The 20,003-nt window shown below is 40.0% G+C and overlaps 4 protein-coding genes across 4 annotated transcripts; 2 read left to right on the top strand and 2 right to left on the bottom strand.

Annotated features, from left to right (window-relative positions):
- Window positions 1-10,570: 10,570 nt before the first annotated feature.
- MCYG_04631 (uncharacterized protein) lies at window positions 10,571-12,353 on the top strand (the record flags this gene model as incomplete). The annotated part of the gene is made up of 2 exons (XM_002846848.1): window positions 10,571-11,463; window positions 11,540-12,353. The coding sequence occupies 2 exons, from the start codon at window positions 10,571-10,573 to the stop codon at window positions 12,351-12,353; spliced, it is 1,707 nt and encodes a 568-aa protein (XP_002846894.1).
- A 473-nt stretch (window positions 12,354-12,826) lies between these two features.
- MCYG_04630 (conserved hypothetical protein) lies at window positions 12,827-14,113 on the top strand (the record flags this gene model as incomplete). Its single annotated transcript, XM_002846847.1, has 2 exons — window positions 12,827-13,287; window positions 13,348-14,113. 2 exons carry the CDS (start codon window positions 12,827-12,829, stop codon window positions 14,111-14,113), a joined length of 1,227 nt encoding a protein of 408 aa, XP_002846893.1.
- Window positions 14,114-14,646: 533 nt separating this feature from the next.
- Window positions 14,647-16,150, bottom strand: MCYG_04629 (beta-lactamase family protein; the record flags this gene model as incomplete). The annotated part of the gene is made up of 2 exons (XM_002846846.1): window positions 14,647-15,596; window positions 15,661-16,150. The coding sequence occupies 2 exons, from the start codon at window positions 16,148-16,150 to the stop codon at window positions 14,647-14,649; spliced, it is 1,440 nt and encodes a 479-aa protein (XP_002846892.1).
- Window positions 16,151-16,631: 481 nt separating this feature from the next.
- Window positions 16,632-19,928, bottom strand: MCYG_04628 (nitrate reductase; the record flags this gene model as incomplete). The annotated part of the gene is made up of 6 exons (XM_002846845.1): window positions 16,632-17,320; window positions 17,401-17,583; window positions 17,646-18,034; window positions 18,107-18,270; window positions 18,328-19,602; window positions 19,686-19,928. The coding sequence occupies 6 exons, from the start codon at window positions 19,926-19,928 to the stop codon at window positions 16,632-16,634; spliced, it is 2,943 nt and encodes a 980-aa protein (XP_002846891.1).
- Window positions 19,929-20,003: the final 75 nt, after the last annotated feature.

Raw genomic sequence — 20,003 nt, 5'->3', positions numbered from 1 at the left:
CCCTTCTTAATAAATTATCTCGATTATTATCTTCTCTTTCTTATAAGTAGTAAGCGTACTTTTTATTATTTTCCTAAGGGTTCTATAAGTTCTTCTTATCCTTTATTATAGCCTCTAAATCTAGTATCCGAAAATCCTTATATCCTTATAATTATACTCTCGAGCTTTAAGTTCTTTTTAAAATTATTAATTATTAAGGGTAGGTCTCTAAGTTTTCTTATAATAACTATTTTATCTTAATAACTTCCTATATAGTTATATCTAAATCTCCCTCTAGTTATTATATTATTTAGTATACCGCTTACATCCGTAATAACTATCCTTATATAGGCCGTACTTATAATCCTTTAGAGTAGACTTATTAGGAAGAATAGAAGTTCTTTATCTAGCGTTATATTTTCGATAGCCGCTTAATCTTATTATTACTCTCCTCCCAAGCTCTACGTCTCTAGAATAAGCTCTCCTCTCTTTATCGTACTATTACTAATAAGTCCCGTCGTCTACTCGAGTTCTAGGCTACTAAGCTATAGCTTTAGCTTTATAGTAATAAGATATTATCTTCTACTAAGAAGGTAGTTAGTCCTCCTTCTTTAGCTAGTCTATCTCTAGATTAGTTTTTTATTATTTCGTTCGATTCTATCGATATTCCTTAATTACCTATATTATATTTTAAAGGTTCTTAATAGGCTTATAAGTATTTTCTAAATTATCATAATCTTTCTATTTTACTAGGTAGTAAAGTTTTCTACTAATCCTTTTTTCGTCTAGGATTCTTTCTATTTTATATTCTTATTCTTAGTTTTCTTATTCGAGTTCTAGTTTATATAATTTAGTATTCTAGAGTACTTTTTTAATTAATAAGATATAAAATACTAGATATATTTTTATATAGTCTATCAGTTAGAGTTTATAGTTAACTTATCTAAGTTATTCTAAAATTTTAAATAGTTCTATCCTTTGGTAGTCTAGTTTATTACTTAATCTTATAGTTTTAATATTCTATCGTAGTAGGAATACTTTCTCTCCTCTTCTAAAAGTTAGTACTTCTATATATTTTTTATCGTAATAGTTACTTATTCTATAACTTAAGAATTTAAGATTCTTCTTTGTCGTTTTATATAGGTTTTATAATTTTTCTACTATTATCTCTATATCTCTTATATAAGTTTTTACTTTTCTAGATATTTTTATCGTTTCTAGTTCTCTTCTATAATTTATAAAGAAAGGTATTATATCTATTAAGGCTATCTTAGCTCTATTATAGGCGAGCTATACTATTAGTAGTAGTTTAACCTAATTATTCTATTCTTAGTTAATATAGTATCTTAGATATTATTCTATAGTTTAATTTATCCTTTTACTCTATCTATCTATTTAAGGGTAATATACCGTAGATACTTTCTATTTAATCTCTATTCTTTTAGTAAGTATTATTTAAAATTTACTTATAAATTGTATATCCCTATCTAATATAATTTTATCTAGTAATCTATAATTAGTAAATATTTATTATAGTAGAATATATACCGTATCTAGTACTAATATTTTTTTAATAAATAGAATAAAGTAGATATACTTCATTAATTAATCTATAATTATTATTATTATATTATATTATATACTCGATTATAGCTCTTTTAATTTTAGTAATTTTATAATAAAATCTATCGCTATTAATTTCTAAGGGGTTTCCTTATATAGTATAGGTTATAAGAGTCCGTATAGCGCGTATTGTGCTGATTTATTATATTAGTAAATATTATACTCCTAGATATATCGTCTAATATCTCTCTATATATCTAGCTAATAATAACTCCTAGTAATCCTTTCTATAGTTTTCTTAATTCCGAAGTATTCTATACTTAGTTTATTATAATTTTTCTTTAATATTTATTCTTATACCTCCTTAGGTATATATATTTATCTATAGAATAGAAGTATTCCGTTCTCTCTCTAGTATCTAATATCTTCGCTTAAGATCTTTCTAATTAAGGAGTCCCGTTTTAAGTACTTCTATATTTCTTCTTTTAGGGTATTCTCGTCAGATAGACTGGGGCCGAGTCCGGGTTTTTTACCCGGACCGGCCCGGTCCGACCCGGCCGGGTCGAGTCGGTATTAGGCTTTTTTTAGACTCGGTCCGACCCGGCGAGCCGGGTTAAGCCTTAGAACCCGGCCCGTCGAGTCGGGTTGAGGCTTAAAATATTCTAACTCTCTGAATAGAGAAGCTAAGTAAATAAAAATAGAATCTTTAGAAAGCTCTATTAATTCTCTATTAAATAAGGTTATTAGTAGTTTAATACTATTTAAATTAAGCTCTCTAGCTAAATTTTAAAGAAAGTATACTATTTTTAGAACTATATCTTAATATAAAGCTAGAGCCTCTAATACTAATAATTTTAAAATATAAATAGCCTTATTTTATAGAGAATTACTAGAGCTTTTAAATAATAATATTTTTATTCGCCTAGCCTTCCTATTTAGGAAGATATTACTATTAGTAATAGAAAGTTAAAAACCCGGGTTTTTTACCCGACTCGACGCGGTCCGGCCCGGCCCGACCCGTGCTAAGAATTTATTAGTACCGACCCGATCGGGTCGGTAGTTTAAAGGCCAAAACCCGGCCCGACCCGGTACCGACCCCAGTCTAATATTATATATCGTCCCGGGGGTATCTAGGCGATAAGCGTAGCTTCTAAATTCTCTCTAAGACTCTAAACTTTCTATATTTCGCGTTAAGCTTCTTAGAGGATTAGTCCGTCTTAATATTCTATAAATCTAGCTATATATAATCCTCTACTTTGTACTACGTATCTGGGTCCCTAAATCTATTTATAAAATCCTATTACTTCTATTAGGCGGCCGCTATTGAAGCCTATATCTATTTACTAGTTAACTTTAGCTTATATAAGATAGTGTCCGCTCGTTAAATAGGGCTCCTTAAGTTAGAAGCTCCTACTGTTAGATCTTCTAGAAAATCTACTACGTCTAGATAGTACCTATACTCTAGGAAGAAGAGGGATACGCCTATAGCCGCCGTATCTTAGTTATTAATCGTAAGCTCTACTAAGGGGAGCTAGTCGTACTAGTTATCCTATAGGTAGTTTATATACTTCCGTAGGTAGGCCTCTACTATCTAGTTTATCCTCTTAGTAGAACCGTCCGTCTCCGGGTACTACGTAGTTAATAGGCGCCTCCTTATCTCTAGGACTTAATAGATCCGAGTCTAAAGTACTCCGGTAAACTATATTCTTTAATCTATAACTATAGCCTATAGTAGTCTATACCGCCTATATATTATTCTAATAAAGATCTTAGTAATAGTATCGGCGTCTATCTTTTTATAAGGTTCTAGTATAACCCCTTTACTTAGCCTATCCGTTATTACTAATAGAGTAGTATAGCGCTAGCTCTTCGGGAGATTAGTAATAAAGTCTATAGAGAGTTTACTCTATAATCTATCCGGTATAGGTAGAGGCTTAATGAATCTTTATCTTTAGTCCTTCTAGGAGTTTAAGGCTCTATAGGTCGCGTAGTTTTATAGGAACTATCTAATATCTCTTGCGTAGTCTAGCTAGTAGAATTATCTACCTACTAAGGCGGTTATAACCTCTCTTCCTAGATAGCTACTAAGTATAGAGTCGTAGGTATCTTATACTATTTTTATTTATAGTAGTTCGCTATTAGATACCTACCTCCTCTCTCTCTAGAGTAGTTCGCCGTTTAGTACTAGAGAGTACTCTATTATCGATACCTTTATCCTAAGATAGATAAGGAACCTCGCTCTCTTCTCCTATACTACTTATTCTAGTACTAATATAATAGAGTTATTTCTCTATACGTTCTTCTAAATACTCCGTAGTTCGTCGGTCTTAAGATTAGTCTAGTAATAGCCTCTAGTTCTAGAGGGCGTAATACTATTACTAGGGTACTTTAATAGTCTACTATTAGGCGCTATAGGTAATATATATACTTCGGGCTTCGCGGAGAGCTTAATACTAATACTAGGGAGGTCCTCTTTACTACTATTACTTATATCGATCTATTTATCCTTTAGTAGTTTTACCTCTCTATAGGCTAACCGTTCGTCTAATATATCTTTAGGTATATTCTACTCTCTCTATAAGAGTATATCTATTATCGAGTTTAGAATCCCTAGCCGATAGATTATCTTAAAGTTAAATCGACTTAGAAATTCTACCTATCTTATTTATTACTCTATTAGCCGTCGGACCGTTATAAAGTACTCTAAGTTCTTATAGTCTATTAGAATTCTAAAAGAGCTAACTACTAGGAGTTCTACTTCCTATTCTTCTAAGTACTAGATAACTATAAGTAGTTCCTTATTATAGATCTCGTAGTTATACTTAGCCGGGGAGTTCCTTTTTAAGTAGAAGACATAGGGGCGAAAAAGACCCTTATTATCGTACTATATTAAGGTACCTCCTACTATATATCTAGAAGAGTTAGTTTCTAGTATAGTTTTCTATTCTAGGTTAAATTATAAAAGGGTAGGCTTAGCTATAAATTTCTTCTTAAGTTTATTAAAGGCCGTATTAGCCTCTAACGTCTACTTAAACTTAGTATCCTTCTTAGTAAGTTCCGTTAAAGGGGCTATTATCCTTAAGAAGTCCTTTATAAATCTTCGATAAAAGTTTACGAATCCTAGAAACCCTTATATCTCTTTTACTAATTATAGTACTTACTAATCTAGAATAGTATTAATCTTCGCGGGGTCTATCTTAATTCCTTCTTTAGTATTAATAATAAACCTAAGATACTTAGTAGAAGTAACTTCGAATTTGCTCTTATTAATATTAATAGGTAGTCCTACCTCTTTTAGTTTCTAGAGTACTCTCTTTACTTACGCTCTATATTCCTCGAGGGGCCCTTCTATAAAAATTAAGATATCGTTAATATAGGCTAATACGAATTTATCTAGGAAGTTCTATAGTACCTAGTTAATATATTATTAGAATATACTTAGTATATTAGTTAGACTAAATAGAGTTACGAGCTATTTATATAGGCTATATTATATCTTAAACGCCGTTATCTATTCTAATCCTTCCGCTATCTAAAGCTAGTAAAAGGTAGTAATTATATTAAGCTTAGTAAACTATTTCGCCTTCGAAATCCGCTATAGTATCTTATTTATTAAAGGAAGGGGGTATCTATCCTTTTAGGTAATCTTATTTAGGCCCCTATAGTTAACGTAGAACCTTAGTCCTCCTCCTAGCTTCTTAGTAAATAGTATAGGGGCGGCTACAAGTAAGTTACTTATGCGGATAAACCCTTTCTCTAGTAGTTCTATAAGGGTTTTCTAAAGTACTAATAGCTCGCCTCTAGATATATTATAGAGGGAGCCCTAGGGGATCTTTAGCTTATTTCCCTATTCGTCCTATTCGATTAGCTTAATTTTATAATCGATACCTAATCTATATAGAAATAGCGTTTCTACTACCTTCTAGTTAAATATATCTAGGTACTTATAATACTATAGTAGTAGCTTTATTCTAGAATCCGTCCGTAGCTTTACTTTTAGAGCCTTCTCGATATCCGCTATATTCGCTACGAATATTTCGATAGGAGCTATCTAGTAAAGACTTCTATAGATAGGCTCTATTATTACTTATATATATAGTATACTCTATATAGTAGACTCGATAGGGGCCGTCTAGTAATAGTATCGCTAGACTAGCCTTATTAGTACTTATATACCTTATTCTATAGACTTACTAGGAGCCGTCTAGTAATAGTATTACTAGATCGACCTTGTTAGTACTTATATACTTTATCCTATAGACTCGCTAGGAGCCGTCTAGTAAGGTCTTCGCTAGATAGATTCTAATATTATTTATAGACGGTACCCTACCTCCTACTTATCGAGGTCTCCCTTTTACGCCTTCTCCCTCCTTACTCTCCTATATAAGTAGCTAAAAGCTACGGCTAAAATTTCCTTTATATCTATTTTCCTCTATATATCCCCTACCTCTACTCTAACCCCTATCTAATTAAAAACTAATATCCTTATCTATTTTTCTAATAAGGCGTCCTAATCTACTATCTAACCCCTTCCTAATATAATATTATACCCTACTACTCGTAGTAGAATATATATAAATATATACTTCTATTGATTACTTATAATATTTAGAGTTATATACTCTACTTCTATTATCGTCTCGCCTATCGGTTTATTTATACTAGAGAGTATATATAGTATAATTAGAATACGCTTAATATACTACTTCCTAGTAAAGGCTAATATTATTACTCTATAGACTCTATAGCTAGTATCTATTATAGTTCTAGCTATAGCGGTTTAATTTACTATAGTATCTATAACGATATATAGACTTTCTATCTTTCCTTTCTAGAATCTTTATTATTCTTATAATATATCTTCTTAGGGCTCCTATATATACTTTAATATAGGAGCTAGTCTTTTCTCTAGCCCGAGTAGTTAGCGTCCTCCTCCTCTTTTAGGTCTAGCGGTGGTTCTAACGCCGCTAAGGTTATATCTATAACCTATATTATTAGGCGTAGTAGTAGATAAGGGTAAGCTACGACGAAGTAGCCTACGCCTCTATAGTATAAGTATCTATAGCTCTATCTATACTTTTCCCTCTCTTTAGGCGACGCCTACTTAGTACGGCGAGCTAGCTTCTAGGCGGTACTATTAATATCTATAGGGTCCCCTCGAGGGACTACTAGGGCGAGAGCGCGGGGCTACTAGTTTTAAGAGCTCTATACTCTATAACCTTGGAGCTCGATACGTTAGATCTAGGCTACTCGCTATACCTCTTTAGACCTATTATTTATTTACTTAAGGAGAGAGTAGTAGTCTTTATAGGACTCGAGGGTATCTACTCTAATTATATACTCTAGAAGCTTAGGGTCTAGAGCTATCTATAGTACTTCTATCTTTACTATATCGTCCTAAGTATAGCCTCCTACTTCTATAATAACTTGATCAAATTCTATAAGAAACTTAGCTAGTACTTACTTCCCTTAGCGTATAGTATATATCCGCCACCTAGCCTTCTCCTATCGAGCTAAATTAACGAAAAAGTAGTTTAGGTAAGTATAGAAATATACTAGTATAAACTAGCTTAGGTCGTACTAATTATACTCTACCTAGGGAAGGACTCTCCTTACTACTACTCCTTCTAGTCGAGAGAAAATATACTATACTTACTAGCTAGGGCCCCTAACTAACTCCCTATCTACTATAAGTTTAGCGTTAATTTTTATCCTCTATAATAGATAGTCTAATAGTCTTTCTCTACTAAACTTCTCCGCGTTTAGTAAAGTAGGTTTTAGCTAATTAGAGTATAGTAGTATCTATATTAAGGGGGCCGGTGAGGCTTAGAGGGTAAGATATACTACTAGAGGTATCTCCTACTTCTATACTCTCTCTCTTAGCGTAGCTAGCTATACTATTAAGGTTCTAATCTACTCCGTCTACCTCTCTATAAGGGTACTCTACTACTCTAGAAAAGCTCCTAACTAACTCGGTGGCTAGTTACTATTCTACTATCTATTTCTATTATTCTTCTAGCTCTAACGTTAGCCTTCCGCTATATCTATTGCGTTCTAATCTTCTATTCTAATATTCCTATACTAATATTTCTAATATCTTCTATATACTCGATATACCTAATATATTTAATATAACTAATATATCCAATATAACCAATATATCTAATATAACTAATATATCTAATATGACTAATATGTCTAATATAACTAATATAACTAATAAGACTAATATAATAATATATTTTATAATATTAACGGCCGAAGAGAGTTTTATTTAACTAACTAAGGGTATCCGTAAGTCGAAGATAAAATATATAGAGAAGAAGAAGAAAGGGGAAAAGGAAGGAAGTCGGTAATAGGGGATAGAGCTATAGCTTTAGGCGTTAAGGTTATATAACCGTATTAAGGGTTATATACGCGAGAGTAAAAAGGGGGAGTCTAGTAATAGTATCTCTAGATAGGCCTTACTACCTTGTCGATTATAGAGCGCGCGGTGACCCGAGAAGGGAATAGGGGTCCAACCCCTTACAATTACTATTCCTTCTAGGAATATTAAGGCGGTAAGTACTTTATTAGTTTCGTTTATAATTCTTGTTACGTTTACTACAAAGTAGAGGTCTATCTATACTAGGAATATTTATAACTTCCCTCGTTCTCCTTTAAATAGTATTAGTTTATTAACTTTAAGTTCTCCTACTAACCCGCGTCTCTAGATAGCTAATATTATCTCGAGTTATTATATATATAGATTTATCTATTAGATAACTTCCTATAGACTAACTATTAGTCCTAAAGTTATTAATCCGGTATTAGGTACTATAGTTTTCTTTAGGTATTCTTCCTATAGGTTAGCTTACTTATTAGGGTATAGAATATATACCTAAACTTTCTTCTATTTATTAAGTTCGCAAGTTAATTTATATTTAACTTCTAGCGAGTAAATAATAAGTCGGAATTAATATTTAGTTCCTATAATTATAGATATAAGGCGATTAATACTATAAAGAGGGGTTCTTTAGTCTATATAACTAGAAGTATACTTAAGTAAGAATTACTTAAAGGCTCTTTATAGATAGTTAGATTAAAGTATTATTAGAGATACGTCTAAATAGAGATACTCTAGTATCCAACTTTAAGATAATAGCTCTAAATCTAGCTTACTCCTATAGGTATAAGTTCCTTATTATAATTAAAGTAGTACTCTAGTTAATTAGGTATAAGGCTTATTAAGGGATATTAATTAGATAAAGGAAGTATACTTATATTAATTAGTACTATAAAGCTATAACTTACTATAAAGTTAACTTTAATTATAAGTATTAAAAGAACTCTTAATTAAGGTAGAAAACGAGTATCTTTATATATATATTAATCTAAATCTATATTATCTATTTCCTCGTAAATCTATTATTAGTCTTAAACCTTAAGTCTATTATTAGATTCGACTTTTAAATCTATCGTTAGATTTAAACCTCGAATCTATCGTTAGATTCCCTAGTACCTTAGTAACTTAGATTCCGTATAATTATATGATCTATTTGTCCCAAGTTTCCTGTCTACTCTGTGTTGGTCCAATGAATGTGGTTGCCTGAGTTGTGCCGTAGGTGGTCCGTAACAAGATAGATCTTACTATCTCGTCGATTATAGAGCGCGCGGTGACTCGAGAAAGGAATAGAGGTCCAACCCCTTATATAATCCTTAGAGTTCTTCTATACTAGAACTCTGTTTGTCTAATAAGTGTACTTATCTGAGCTATACCGCAGATAGTTTGTAATATTATAGCACTATAAAGCTATAATTTACTATAAAGCTAGCTTTAATTATAAGTTATAAAAGAACTTTTAATTAAAATAGAAAATAAATATTCTTTATATATATATTCTATCTAGATATATAAATTATGGCGAAAATAAATAGACGGCGCGATATTATCTATTTTCTCTTAAATCTATCGTTAGATTCCCTAGTAGCTTAGTAAGTTGTAACTTAGATTCCGTATAATTATATGATTCTTCTTATCCCAAGTTCCTCCTCCCCTTATGGTTCTGTTATCATGCCAATGAGCGTGGTTATCTGGGCTATACCGTGGATGGTCCGTAACAGATGAGCCCTGTTCACGGGGAAGAAAAGATGCATGAAGATGGCGCTGATATATATCTCGTAATTAGACGATTAAGCGCTCTATCTTTACACCGTTTTTGATTGGCTGAGAACTCCCCAGATATCAGGAACGGAACACTTCTGATACGCTCTGAACCTAGTAAGAAAAGTCATTCATCCCTAGACAGAGACGCAAACAATGTAATGAGATGATCCTGACCGTGAATCTGCCTTATTCTATTAGTATGGCTATTCACAAACGGCCGAAATACAATCCGTTTCTTTTAGCATCTGTTTACCAAACCTCGTTGTAGTGCTCGTTATTTTGTCGGCGACTGGCAGTGTCTGAATCAATTAATCTACCAGCATACAATATACATACATACACAGTTGAAACGTAGGGCTCCATTATCGTACGAACCCCTGCGCGTGCATATCTGAGATACCCCCAGTTCGTCCCCCAGGTTCATTCATGCACTACGCCACAAGATACCTTGCGCCTGATGAGGGGAAGTCATCACAATGCATAATCGATGCATTATCTTGACACAGAATAAATGATCGCACCAATGACAGGTGTGAACAGTGCAGTCGATCATGCATATACGGGGCGGTGCTTTTCCTCCTCCTGCAATAATGGACGATTTCAATGCGGTCGGAAACCACTAGATGCCATTGAAACAATTCATCGTCTAGGAGGGTGTGGCTTGGTCGTTAAAACCCTTGTTTTAGTGTGGCCGCAGGGAATATACCAGAGGTCAAGATCCAGAAATAGAGCCGTTTGTAGAGCGGTGTTTCTATATATTTCTCCTCAATTCGCCACGATGACTACGTTCTATCTCCATGAGCAAGACCAGGTCTCAAATACGATTCCACCTTCTATCAGAGTTGAGTTCCTCGGAAAACCCTTCTGCTTCTATCTTTCACAATGGCAGTCTCTTTGTCGAGACGTCCTTCGTATCCCGTCTCCAGATACAACACTCACCTCACCAGCCCCCCGACCGCTAGCTACGAAACACCAGGCGAAACCCTAGCCGATATCATAGATGTCCCTCTCGACTACAAATGCGTAGGAATCGCCAAAACTTATGGCGATCGCTGTAGGAATCCAGTCGCTGGTGCTAATTTGGGTAGTGCCTCAAGGTTGCTACAGCAAGGTACCCTCTATCTACGCAACGGACAAGATGTATACCCTATCCTCGAGCAAGCGGCACCCTATCTCCTTTGCCGCAGATGGCATCAAAATCAGGCCTATAACATGGTCCGTCAGTGGTACAGAAAGGTTACTGCATTCCTACAATCGCAGAACGACCGCACACATATACCCCGAGCTGTGCATAGTACGCCCAGGCCTGTACTTTCGTCAGCTCCTCTCCGGCAGCGTTCTATTACCCAATACTCTGTCGAAGAATTCGATTCATCTGATCTAGGCACGCCTTCCTACAGGCCCTTCAGTTCTTCTCAGAGCTCCAGAACCACCTCCAACTCCTCTGACAGAAGGAGTTTTACAGACCCTTCTCCTGTTGCTAGAGCGCGTTTACTTCCAGCCCCCGCTCTCGTTCCAACTCCAGTCCGAATTGCAGCCCCAGCCCCAACCCCAGCTCTAGTGGCTACTCGAAAACACATCAAATCCAACGAAGACTGTCCGATTTGCAAAGAAAGGTTTATACCCGGTTCATACGATCCGAGTCGCCCCAGATACCCTGGCCGTCACCGTATAGCATGGTGCAAAGTTCGGTGTGGCTCGAATTTCCATGCTGACTGTATTAACGAATGGAGGCGGCAGCACAGTGGACTACCGCAACCTAACTGCCCGTGTTGGTATGTGCTTCTTCACCTTCCTCATCTTTAACTTTCTTCTATACATCAGCTAACCCAGATTGTTAAATATAAACAGTCGCGCTACTTGGGTAGACGATAGAGATTTCTCAGATCCCGAAATCGAGGAAGAAGAGCCGGAGCCTACTACAGCCCGAAGTGGCGCCTCCGGCAGTCGTGGACAGTCTCATTCAAACGAGACTAGTGAGGCCTCCAGAAGAATAGAAACGACAGACCAAGAGTCAGATGAAGATACGCACGAGAACTCAGATTATGAGATAGATGACGACTCAAGCGACGTAACGAATGATGACGATGAGTGGAAACACGTAGATGAAAAAATAGAAGCAGAAAGTATAGAAGAGGAGGAGGAAGCTACATCAGATACAGCTGTCGGAGATGAAGTGACTGGAACAACGGAAGATGAACAACAGCAGGCCACAGCTGTTTCTGAAGTGGATGGGGAAGAGCCAGCAGCAGAACCAGCCGAGGCAGAAGCCCTGAATGCAGGGGATGGGGACAAAGAAGCAGCGAGGGACGTTACAGAAGCAGAACCGGAACCGGTTCCAGGTGCAACTGAGGAAGCAGAGCCAGAGCATTCTCACCAGGAAGAAGGAGTACGACAAGAAGAAGGGGAAGCAACAAGTTCAGAGGTAGTTGTTGTCGAAGAAACTGTGGAGCGAACTATGGTGGATCGAGAAACAGACCCCATCATCCCTGACGATTCGAGTGGCCGCACAACGACTTTTATTACTGAAGCCAAGTGGAAAGAAACACAGTTGTCGGTGCCGGTACTACTACCCAAATACGTCTGGGATCCAACTGATGACACCCATCCCCGCGGCTACTTTGATGCCATCATTGTTCTTTTATATATTATTTTAGCCATTTGATACCCTAGGCTGTTATTCTGATTTCGGAGTTTGGGTTTTGCATGCGATCAGCTATATAACGATTAACGACCAATTTCATACTTTGAATACAATTAAAGCCAAGTTGAGATTATTAAATTGACTATCTTATAATATTTAGGCCTTCATTAGGCTAGGAAGTTTTTGGTAGATCGAGCGGATGTTAGTCAGTGATGACTCAACACTTTATAAATTTGCTTTATTATATAAGCACACACTAACTAATATTGGGAACATCAACTGTCACTTACTAATCATCTATGAGGTCACCAACTTTTCTTTGTCGTTCCATCTTTCTTCTTCAGTTCCTTAAACGGCAACAACACACAGATTGGCATATAAACTCGCACCTTTTTCCTCGCTCTCTCTCTGACTCCTGGCAACGCAGACTTCTTCCAGTTATTGCACAAGCTTTGCTCTCTTTCCTTAACCAAACGGCTGCATAACCAACAAAAATGGAGGAACAAGGACCAGGAAAGGAGTTCGACTGTGAGAAAAGAGCTCGTCTAATTGCAGCCATCCAAGACCTGCTCCAGGATCACCCTACTTCCTCTGCTTTATGGGCATGTCTCTGGCTAGCCGATGTTCCCCGACTAGAAAAGCTCGTTGAGGATGCTTCTGTTCCTGCTGAGATAGGGAACCCAAATCTCACTTTTGACGGTCTCATTTCATTTAAATTCCGCAACATTGTCCTGTCATGGTCTCAACGAAACCGTGTGACTCCCTCTACTCCAAACCAATCCACAAGCCCTACGGGAACATCAAGCGCACTCCACCGCTTAGCTGCTATAAATCAAGCAGCGCCACACACCAAGGACGCAGGGGAAGGGACCGAACAGGCTACATTGGCATCTCATACACCGCCTCGACCTACAAAACGCCGACGAGTGAGCAGCCGGTCTCCCTCGCCATCTACGTCTGATAGGTCTCGCTCAGCAACTGCTGCACAGGATTGCCGATCTAGAGACGGCAATAGGTGTATAATAACTAAAGCCTATGATCCGATCGATGTGGCCCATATTTATCCCTACTCGATGCGCAACGTTGTGGTAGGAGGATCCAATTCATCCTTCTGGAATCTTTTAAGTTTTTTCTGGACTGAACCACACATCCGCTCCTGGTATGCATCTGTGTTTCCGAGGGGAACCGAGGTGGTCTCGAACCTCCTCTGTCTTGCTCCCCAAATGCACAGGTATCATGAAAAGGCTTTGTTTGCCCTACAGCCCATCAATTTGTCGGAGGATAAGAAATGCATGACTTTGAGATTTTACTGGCTTCCCAAACGCAACTTTTCCAACTCTGTCAATCTATCGGATCCCCCAACTATCCCTTCAAATCTTAGCGGTTTAGGCCAGGAACATAAGGCGTGGCATATACAAACGGAAAAGAAGATAAGCTCAGGGGACAAAATTATCATGGAAACAGATGATCCGGACAATTTCCCCTTACCTGACTGGAACCTTATGGACATGCAATGGATACTGCAGCGTCTCGCGTCGTTAAGTGCCGCTGCAGATATTCTCCACGAAGATTATGATGATGATGACAGCAGTGGAATTGAGTGGGGTGACAACCTGAGCTGTGGCCAGTGGGAAGAAGAAGATGAACTTGTTCGCATTCGTAGAAGTGTGGGCTCATCGGATCAGGAGGTAGAAAATCAGGAGCTCATTGCCCCTTCCCCTGACATTCAAAAGTCTACCGCTGCCCCTACGCCTCTATATGTTCCTTCTACCCACTGTTAACCCTTGTTGTATTTCTTCTTTTATTGATATTCCACGTTATCTTTTTTCTTTTCCCCCCTTTGTCTGAGACTCTAAGTAGAGTTAAATCGAGTCTCGGAGTCTTTATTATTACAGCATTAATAAACCAATTTTAATAGCTTTTTATTTTTATTATTATTTTGAAATATTTTAAAATTAAATATAAAAATATATAAAAGAATAAATAATATCTAACAAGTATTATATATAATATAATTTAATATAATAAATTTAAAAGGAAAAATATTAAAGGGTTTAACTTTATATTTATATTCTAAATGTAAATATAGTAGAATATCTTTTAGTATCTATCTATATTCTCGAGTACGTCACCCGAAAGCCCCTCGCATCTACCTCCACGGCCTTATCCCCGTCCTCATTTAAAGCGATCACTATTTCATCCAGCGAGACCCCAGCCAAGACCAGCCCTGATACCTGAACCGAATCCACGCAATTTCTCACAAATGCGCCCTCTGGGACAGGCTCGTGTGTAAGTATGGTCCGAAACCACGCTGTTACCCGCTCCTGCTCTGCAGCCCGCTGGGGAACATTCGTATTTGGTCGCCCTGTGCGCCGAACCCTGCCACAACGTCCGTCCCGTTGATGAGGAAGCGGGAGATGAGGAGGCCTGGGCTGGCGTCCACGGTAAGGACGAAGGTGTCATTCGATCCAGGGCGCATATATGTGCCGGCGTACACGCGGGCCGCTTCCTCCTTGGCGGCCTGCTCAGAGGCCGGGACGGTGATTGCGGCGACGATGTCAGTAACAACCGCATTGAGAGCGTTGGGCTTGTCGCCCGCACCTAGGAAGTTGAAGCCAATGCCATAGTCTGGCAGTAGAACGATCTGAGCGGAGTATAGTCCAATATCTCCACCCTTTGTGTACATCCAAACGGATTTCTCGGGCAGAGGCGCCTTGTAGATTTCCCAGGGCCGCCCAACTAGCATCGCGTCGTTGGCGGCGAAGGTCTGGGGCTTCATCCAGCGGCGGGTCTGTGCTGGGGATAGCAGTGTAGAGCTGAGTATCGCTTTGCCGATTGGTCGCATGTCTTTGGTCGAGGAGTAGAAACCACCGGCGGGGGCAGCGTCCATAAGATCGTCAGTGTACTGGGCAGCTGAGTCGTTGTGGGGGACAACGCCCTGGCTCAGGGGGGCATTTGAATAGTAAGTATCTTTCAGCTGTAGCGGCCCGGTCACTTTCGAGGCGAAGAGAGAAGGGAACGACTGGTTCGTCATCTCTTCCAGCGCATACCGCAGTAGAACATATGCCATGTTTGAGTATGCCGGGCCCCAATATGGGGCGAATGACGGGTGCTGAAAATTGATACTTCCAAGCACACCAGCTCGCTTATATGGTATAGCGTTGTTATTTGGGCATTCGGCATCAGTGATGTTTCTTGGGACGGGCGAGAAGATTGGAGCTGGCACGCCTGGAGGGAGACTAGCCAGCAGCAGCGCGTCGCTAGCTGGAGAACCAGCAACCTCTCGCGGAATCCCTCCAAGCTGAGAGGCAAGCGCCCCGATCGTTACTGAATCCCAATCCATGAAGTCTGTCTGCTGCATATGCGACGAGCTCGGGGACATATTTGGTGATGGGCTCGTTGAACGAGACATCGCCAACGGTAGTGAGAAAGGTATAGACAGTCAGAAGCTTGGATATGCTACCCAGGCGGTAGATACCGTTGGAATCTACCTCCCTCACACCATCCGTAGAGTCCGCAGGGCCAGGTGCATTGTAATGGTACGTGAACAGGGCATCATCCTCGTGGATGGAGAATATGTCCAGGGAGAAGGACGTCGCATTCGCATCCACGTCGCCGTAGGACGTCACCCCAGAGCTGATGGCATCTGAAATCGCCTTCTTCAGGGAAACAAGAGCGTCCTGGAACACAGTGCTGCTTGACAAGTATCTCGGAATGGATATATCGGGTCCTAGTAGCGAACAAGACCGGTACTCAGCGAGGGCAGATTCAGCGAACAACAGGCTCCTGGCCACGAAGACGGCGTTTGAAAGGCGCATGCTGATTGTTTAATTCAATGGAGGGCCTTCGTCTTCACTTATATTCACTGGGATTGCCATGGTCGGTCGAGTGACAGCCGGAGGATGTGAACTGCGATGTTAGCAACCCATGTTCGATTGATCCTTCGGGGCCATGGGGTTGTTCCCTTTTCTCCGCTCGGGCGGCGCTGCTGTAGCTCTTCTGGACAGAGGAGCCTGTTGTATCGAGAACCAGGCGCGAAATATCATTCTGTGATCGCATCAATAGATGTTGTATCCATATTTGTATCTTTCTCCTAAACCTAACCCCTAGCATTGTTAATTTTTCATTCTAAACAAGCACTAGGCCGCATTGTTAGTTCATCTCTTGGTTGTAAAAACTTATCGCTTATAGAGTAGGGATATAATAAGTAATAGAGTAATAACTATAGAAACTTCATAGAGGCAAATCTGCGACTAATGAGGCTACGTAGTTCCCCTGACTAATTATAATGTTAACAATTTAGAACCCGAACAGATTCTCGTCCTCTTTATACCCCCATTGTGTCAAAGCAGGCATCACCGCTTTCTGGATCATCGCTGGCGGGCCACAAAGCAGAGCAACGTTCCTTTTACCTGGTTCAAACGAATGTTCCTTGATGATATCGGCATTAATGTGACCTCTCAATCCCTTCCAGTCACTGCTTGGATTAGAGAGCACATGCACAATCTCGAATTGGTCTCTATGTTTTCTAGAGAACTCGTCAAGGTCTTCTCGTAGCAGGATGTCTTCTTCTGTCTTATTTCCGTCGATGACCTTGATCTTTGTCTTGTCGTTGCTATTTTGTAGAACCCTTGCAAGCACCTGGTAGCCAGGAGTGACTCCAGATCCGCCCAATATGAGGGAGACGTTGTCAAATATGTACTCCTTGCCGTCGACAGTGAAACGGCCGTTACCGTGGTACCTTATCTCGCCTGACGGGCCTTTAACTTCAATTTCTTCATCGTCACGAAGACAGTCGAGGATGTTACTCATTGTACCACCTGGCTGGTCTTTATTTGGGAAATATGTCTTCACAACAAGGTCAAATGTCCCGTCATATTCCTCGTTTGAGATGGGGCGCACAGGGGTATAGGGGCGAACAACAAGGCTGTCCCTGAAATGGAATCCGACTTGGATATGCTGACCGGTTTCTAGACCAAGCTCCTTAGCTGAAGAGGGGAGCTTAAATGTATATCGCCTAGTATCTGCAGAGAGAGCTTTTTTCGCAATGAGTTTTGCTTGAACCCACCTACAGGTCTGTCGTCAAAATCAAATGCTCCAACATAGAGTGTAAATACATGGCCGTACCTGTGATGATCTAGAGCTACCTTAGAGTCTTCATCTTCCGACTTTGGCCATTCCTTTTTCCTTTCCTCCGCATCCTTCATCATATGATCCATTGCTTTTTGCGTAACTTTCCCTAGAATACACTCTGTACGCCGTTAGAAATGGGCCTTAGCGATATACACACTTCGAGCTAAGGGGGAAAAATACCTTTGAGCTTGTCCTGGGCATAATTATCATGTATACTGCTGAATTCCTCTGTTGTATCCCAATGCACAATGCCAGCATGCGCCATGATAGCCCCTTTACCCCCAGGATGCCAGCTAAGGACTTCCGTGGCATCATAAACATTGCCATTTACAACGATCCAACAGTCATTCTCGGTATGATGCTTTTCAATCTCCTGTCGAGTGAACTGCTTCTCAGGAGAACTGGCGTTTCGTTTAATTTCTTCCATCCGCTCCTCTGTGGATGGTTTCATCCAGCCATTCGTCCCACTTCCTGCGTCCACAGGGTGGCGGAAGAGGAGGTATGCCTCCTCGTTCTCTGGGCTATCAAAAACCTCGGGTTTTACTTCGTACCAACAGTTGTTCATCATTCTATAACATGGTCAGTGGATATGTTAATTATAACTAAGAAATGCTGTATAGAGAGATACTTGATTTGCTCACCCTGCGATATTCCACACTGGCTTTCGTGGTTGGGTGTTTTTGTGTGAATCAAATGCTCGAACTAGAATGCTTTGCGCACGGATAAGCTTAGTGATGTCCAAGTCGATGTGCCAGTGCAACCAGGCCCAGAATTTTTTGCCATGCCGAATTGGCTTGTCAGGGTACTATGTATGACTATTAATTCCTGAGGCTCATGAAAGAGAAGATGGAACAAAACTCACTCTGCGAGAACAGTAAAGCCAAGTCTCTCCCCCGTCTAAGCTAATCTCTACTTTGTCAATTTCATCTCCGCTTCCACTATAGGCATACCCCACAACCCTATACATCGTTCCCTTCTTGATATCAACCAGGTCGACCTTTTCACCTTGAGCCGGTTTCACGATGATGGAGTTTAACATCTGCTCGTTGCAGATAGTGCTAGGATGATGGTACATTAATTGTGCAATCTCAGATTCGGTGTCGGTTATAAAACTTGGGAGCTGCCTATTGTCGTAGATGTGATAGTGGCTATCATTCTCGTTCTCAGTCACCCAGACTTTGGCCAGCCACTTGATAGATCGCGCTCCCACCCAACCAGGGAGTATTAATCGCAGGGGATATCCATGATCTGGCGGTAAGGGATGGTCGTTCATTTCGTACGCAAGCATCACATCGTTGATAGGATCCATGACATATTCAAGTGGGACACAAGTGGCATACTTCCCTTCACTAAGCTCATCGGCCCCCTCATAGTTGACCCATAATCTCTTGTTGGGATTCTTTTTCAAAAGATTTTCAACCCCTGCCTCCAAGAGAACGTCGCGAAGGAGAACTCCTTTCCAGTAGGAGCAGCTCGCAGAGGCGGCAGTGAAATTGAACGCTCGAGTCCTTTTGATCATATTCAATTCCTTTCTTCGGCTCCCGTCACAGGCCAGGAAGACGGGTATGTTAACACTTTCGAAAGACTGCTTGAGCCTGTCCATCGAATAGATTAAATGCTGGTCAGCAATCACCTCTACTTCATGATTCTCCCATAGTAAATGTGGAACAGCTCCGTGGTTGCGGACATAATGAATGGGCGAAGGAGTGATAATTCCAGCCTCAAAAAGAGCAGTCAGGTCCGGTTCTGCATTCATCGGATGCTTGCCTGTCAGACGTATTAATTTGTCGCTACGAGGGATCCAATTATCTGGAGAAAACTGATCCGCTTCATCAATCCTCTCTGGCAGATTCTCATCCCGAATCGGACAGCCCCCCTTGCCGTCATTTATCCGCATAGACGACCGATACTGCTGTTCATATCGCAGGGACTGTAGGAGCGCCTCTTCCTCTGGTGTGGGCTTTGGCTTCTCTTTCTCCTGTTCTCTTCTCTCAGCCTCCTCGTGTTTTTCCTTCTCCTCGGCCTCTTTCTTCTGGTTTATAGGCCACGGCTGCCCATACTTGATAAAGCTCTCAGTGGTATGTAGTATATATCTCCAGTAGTCAGGATGCACGTCAGGCCGTTCCAAATGGAAATCCTAACCAGGATTATTAGTCCCAGTAATTCTCACAAGATCAACCTGATGCTAGTATGAAATATAGGTGAGTGTGGTTATAAAACCTTTTGGTCGGTCATAATGTCACGAACGGTGACCAGTTCTCCCCTGGCCACCTTCTCACGCAGCTCTTGGATCTTTTCGTCCACTTCCTCGAGCTCATCGTGATAATCGTCCCCTTCATGGGTCACGCCCATGAACCGAGCATCACGGCCACGAGTCCCCACGCGGTGGCTATGCGTCCGCGTCCAGTCGGGCTCGTTGAGTATCTCGAGGTCAGAGGCCCCTGGGTGTTTTATCGACGGCATCCTCTTTGTTGAATACCACAGAACTCGATGAGAGATTGTTGCAATCCATAACTTCCCATCCTCAGCCCATGCTCA

Source organism: Microsporum canis, genomic scaffold, assembly GCF_000151145.1.
Source record: "Microsporum canis CBS 113480 supercont1.4 genomic scaffold, whole genome shotgun sequence".
NCBI lineage: Eukaryota > Fungi > Ascomycota > Eurotiomycetes > Onygenales > Arthrodermataceae > Microsporum > Microsporum canis.
Note: the sequence above shows the minus strand (reverse complement) of the source record. Positions and strands in the feature narration are given on the sequence as shown.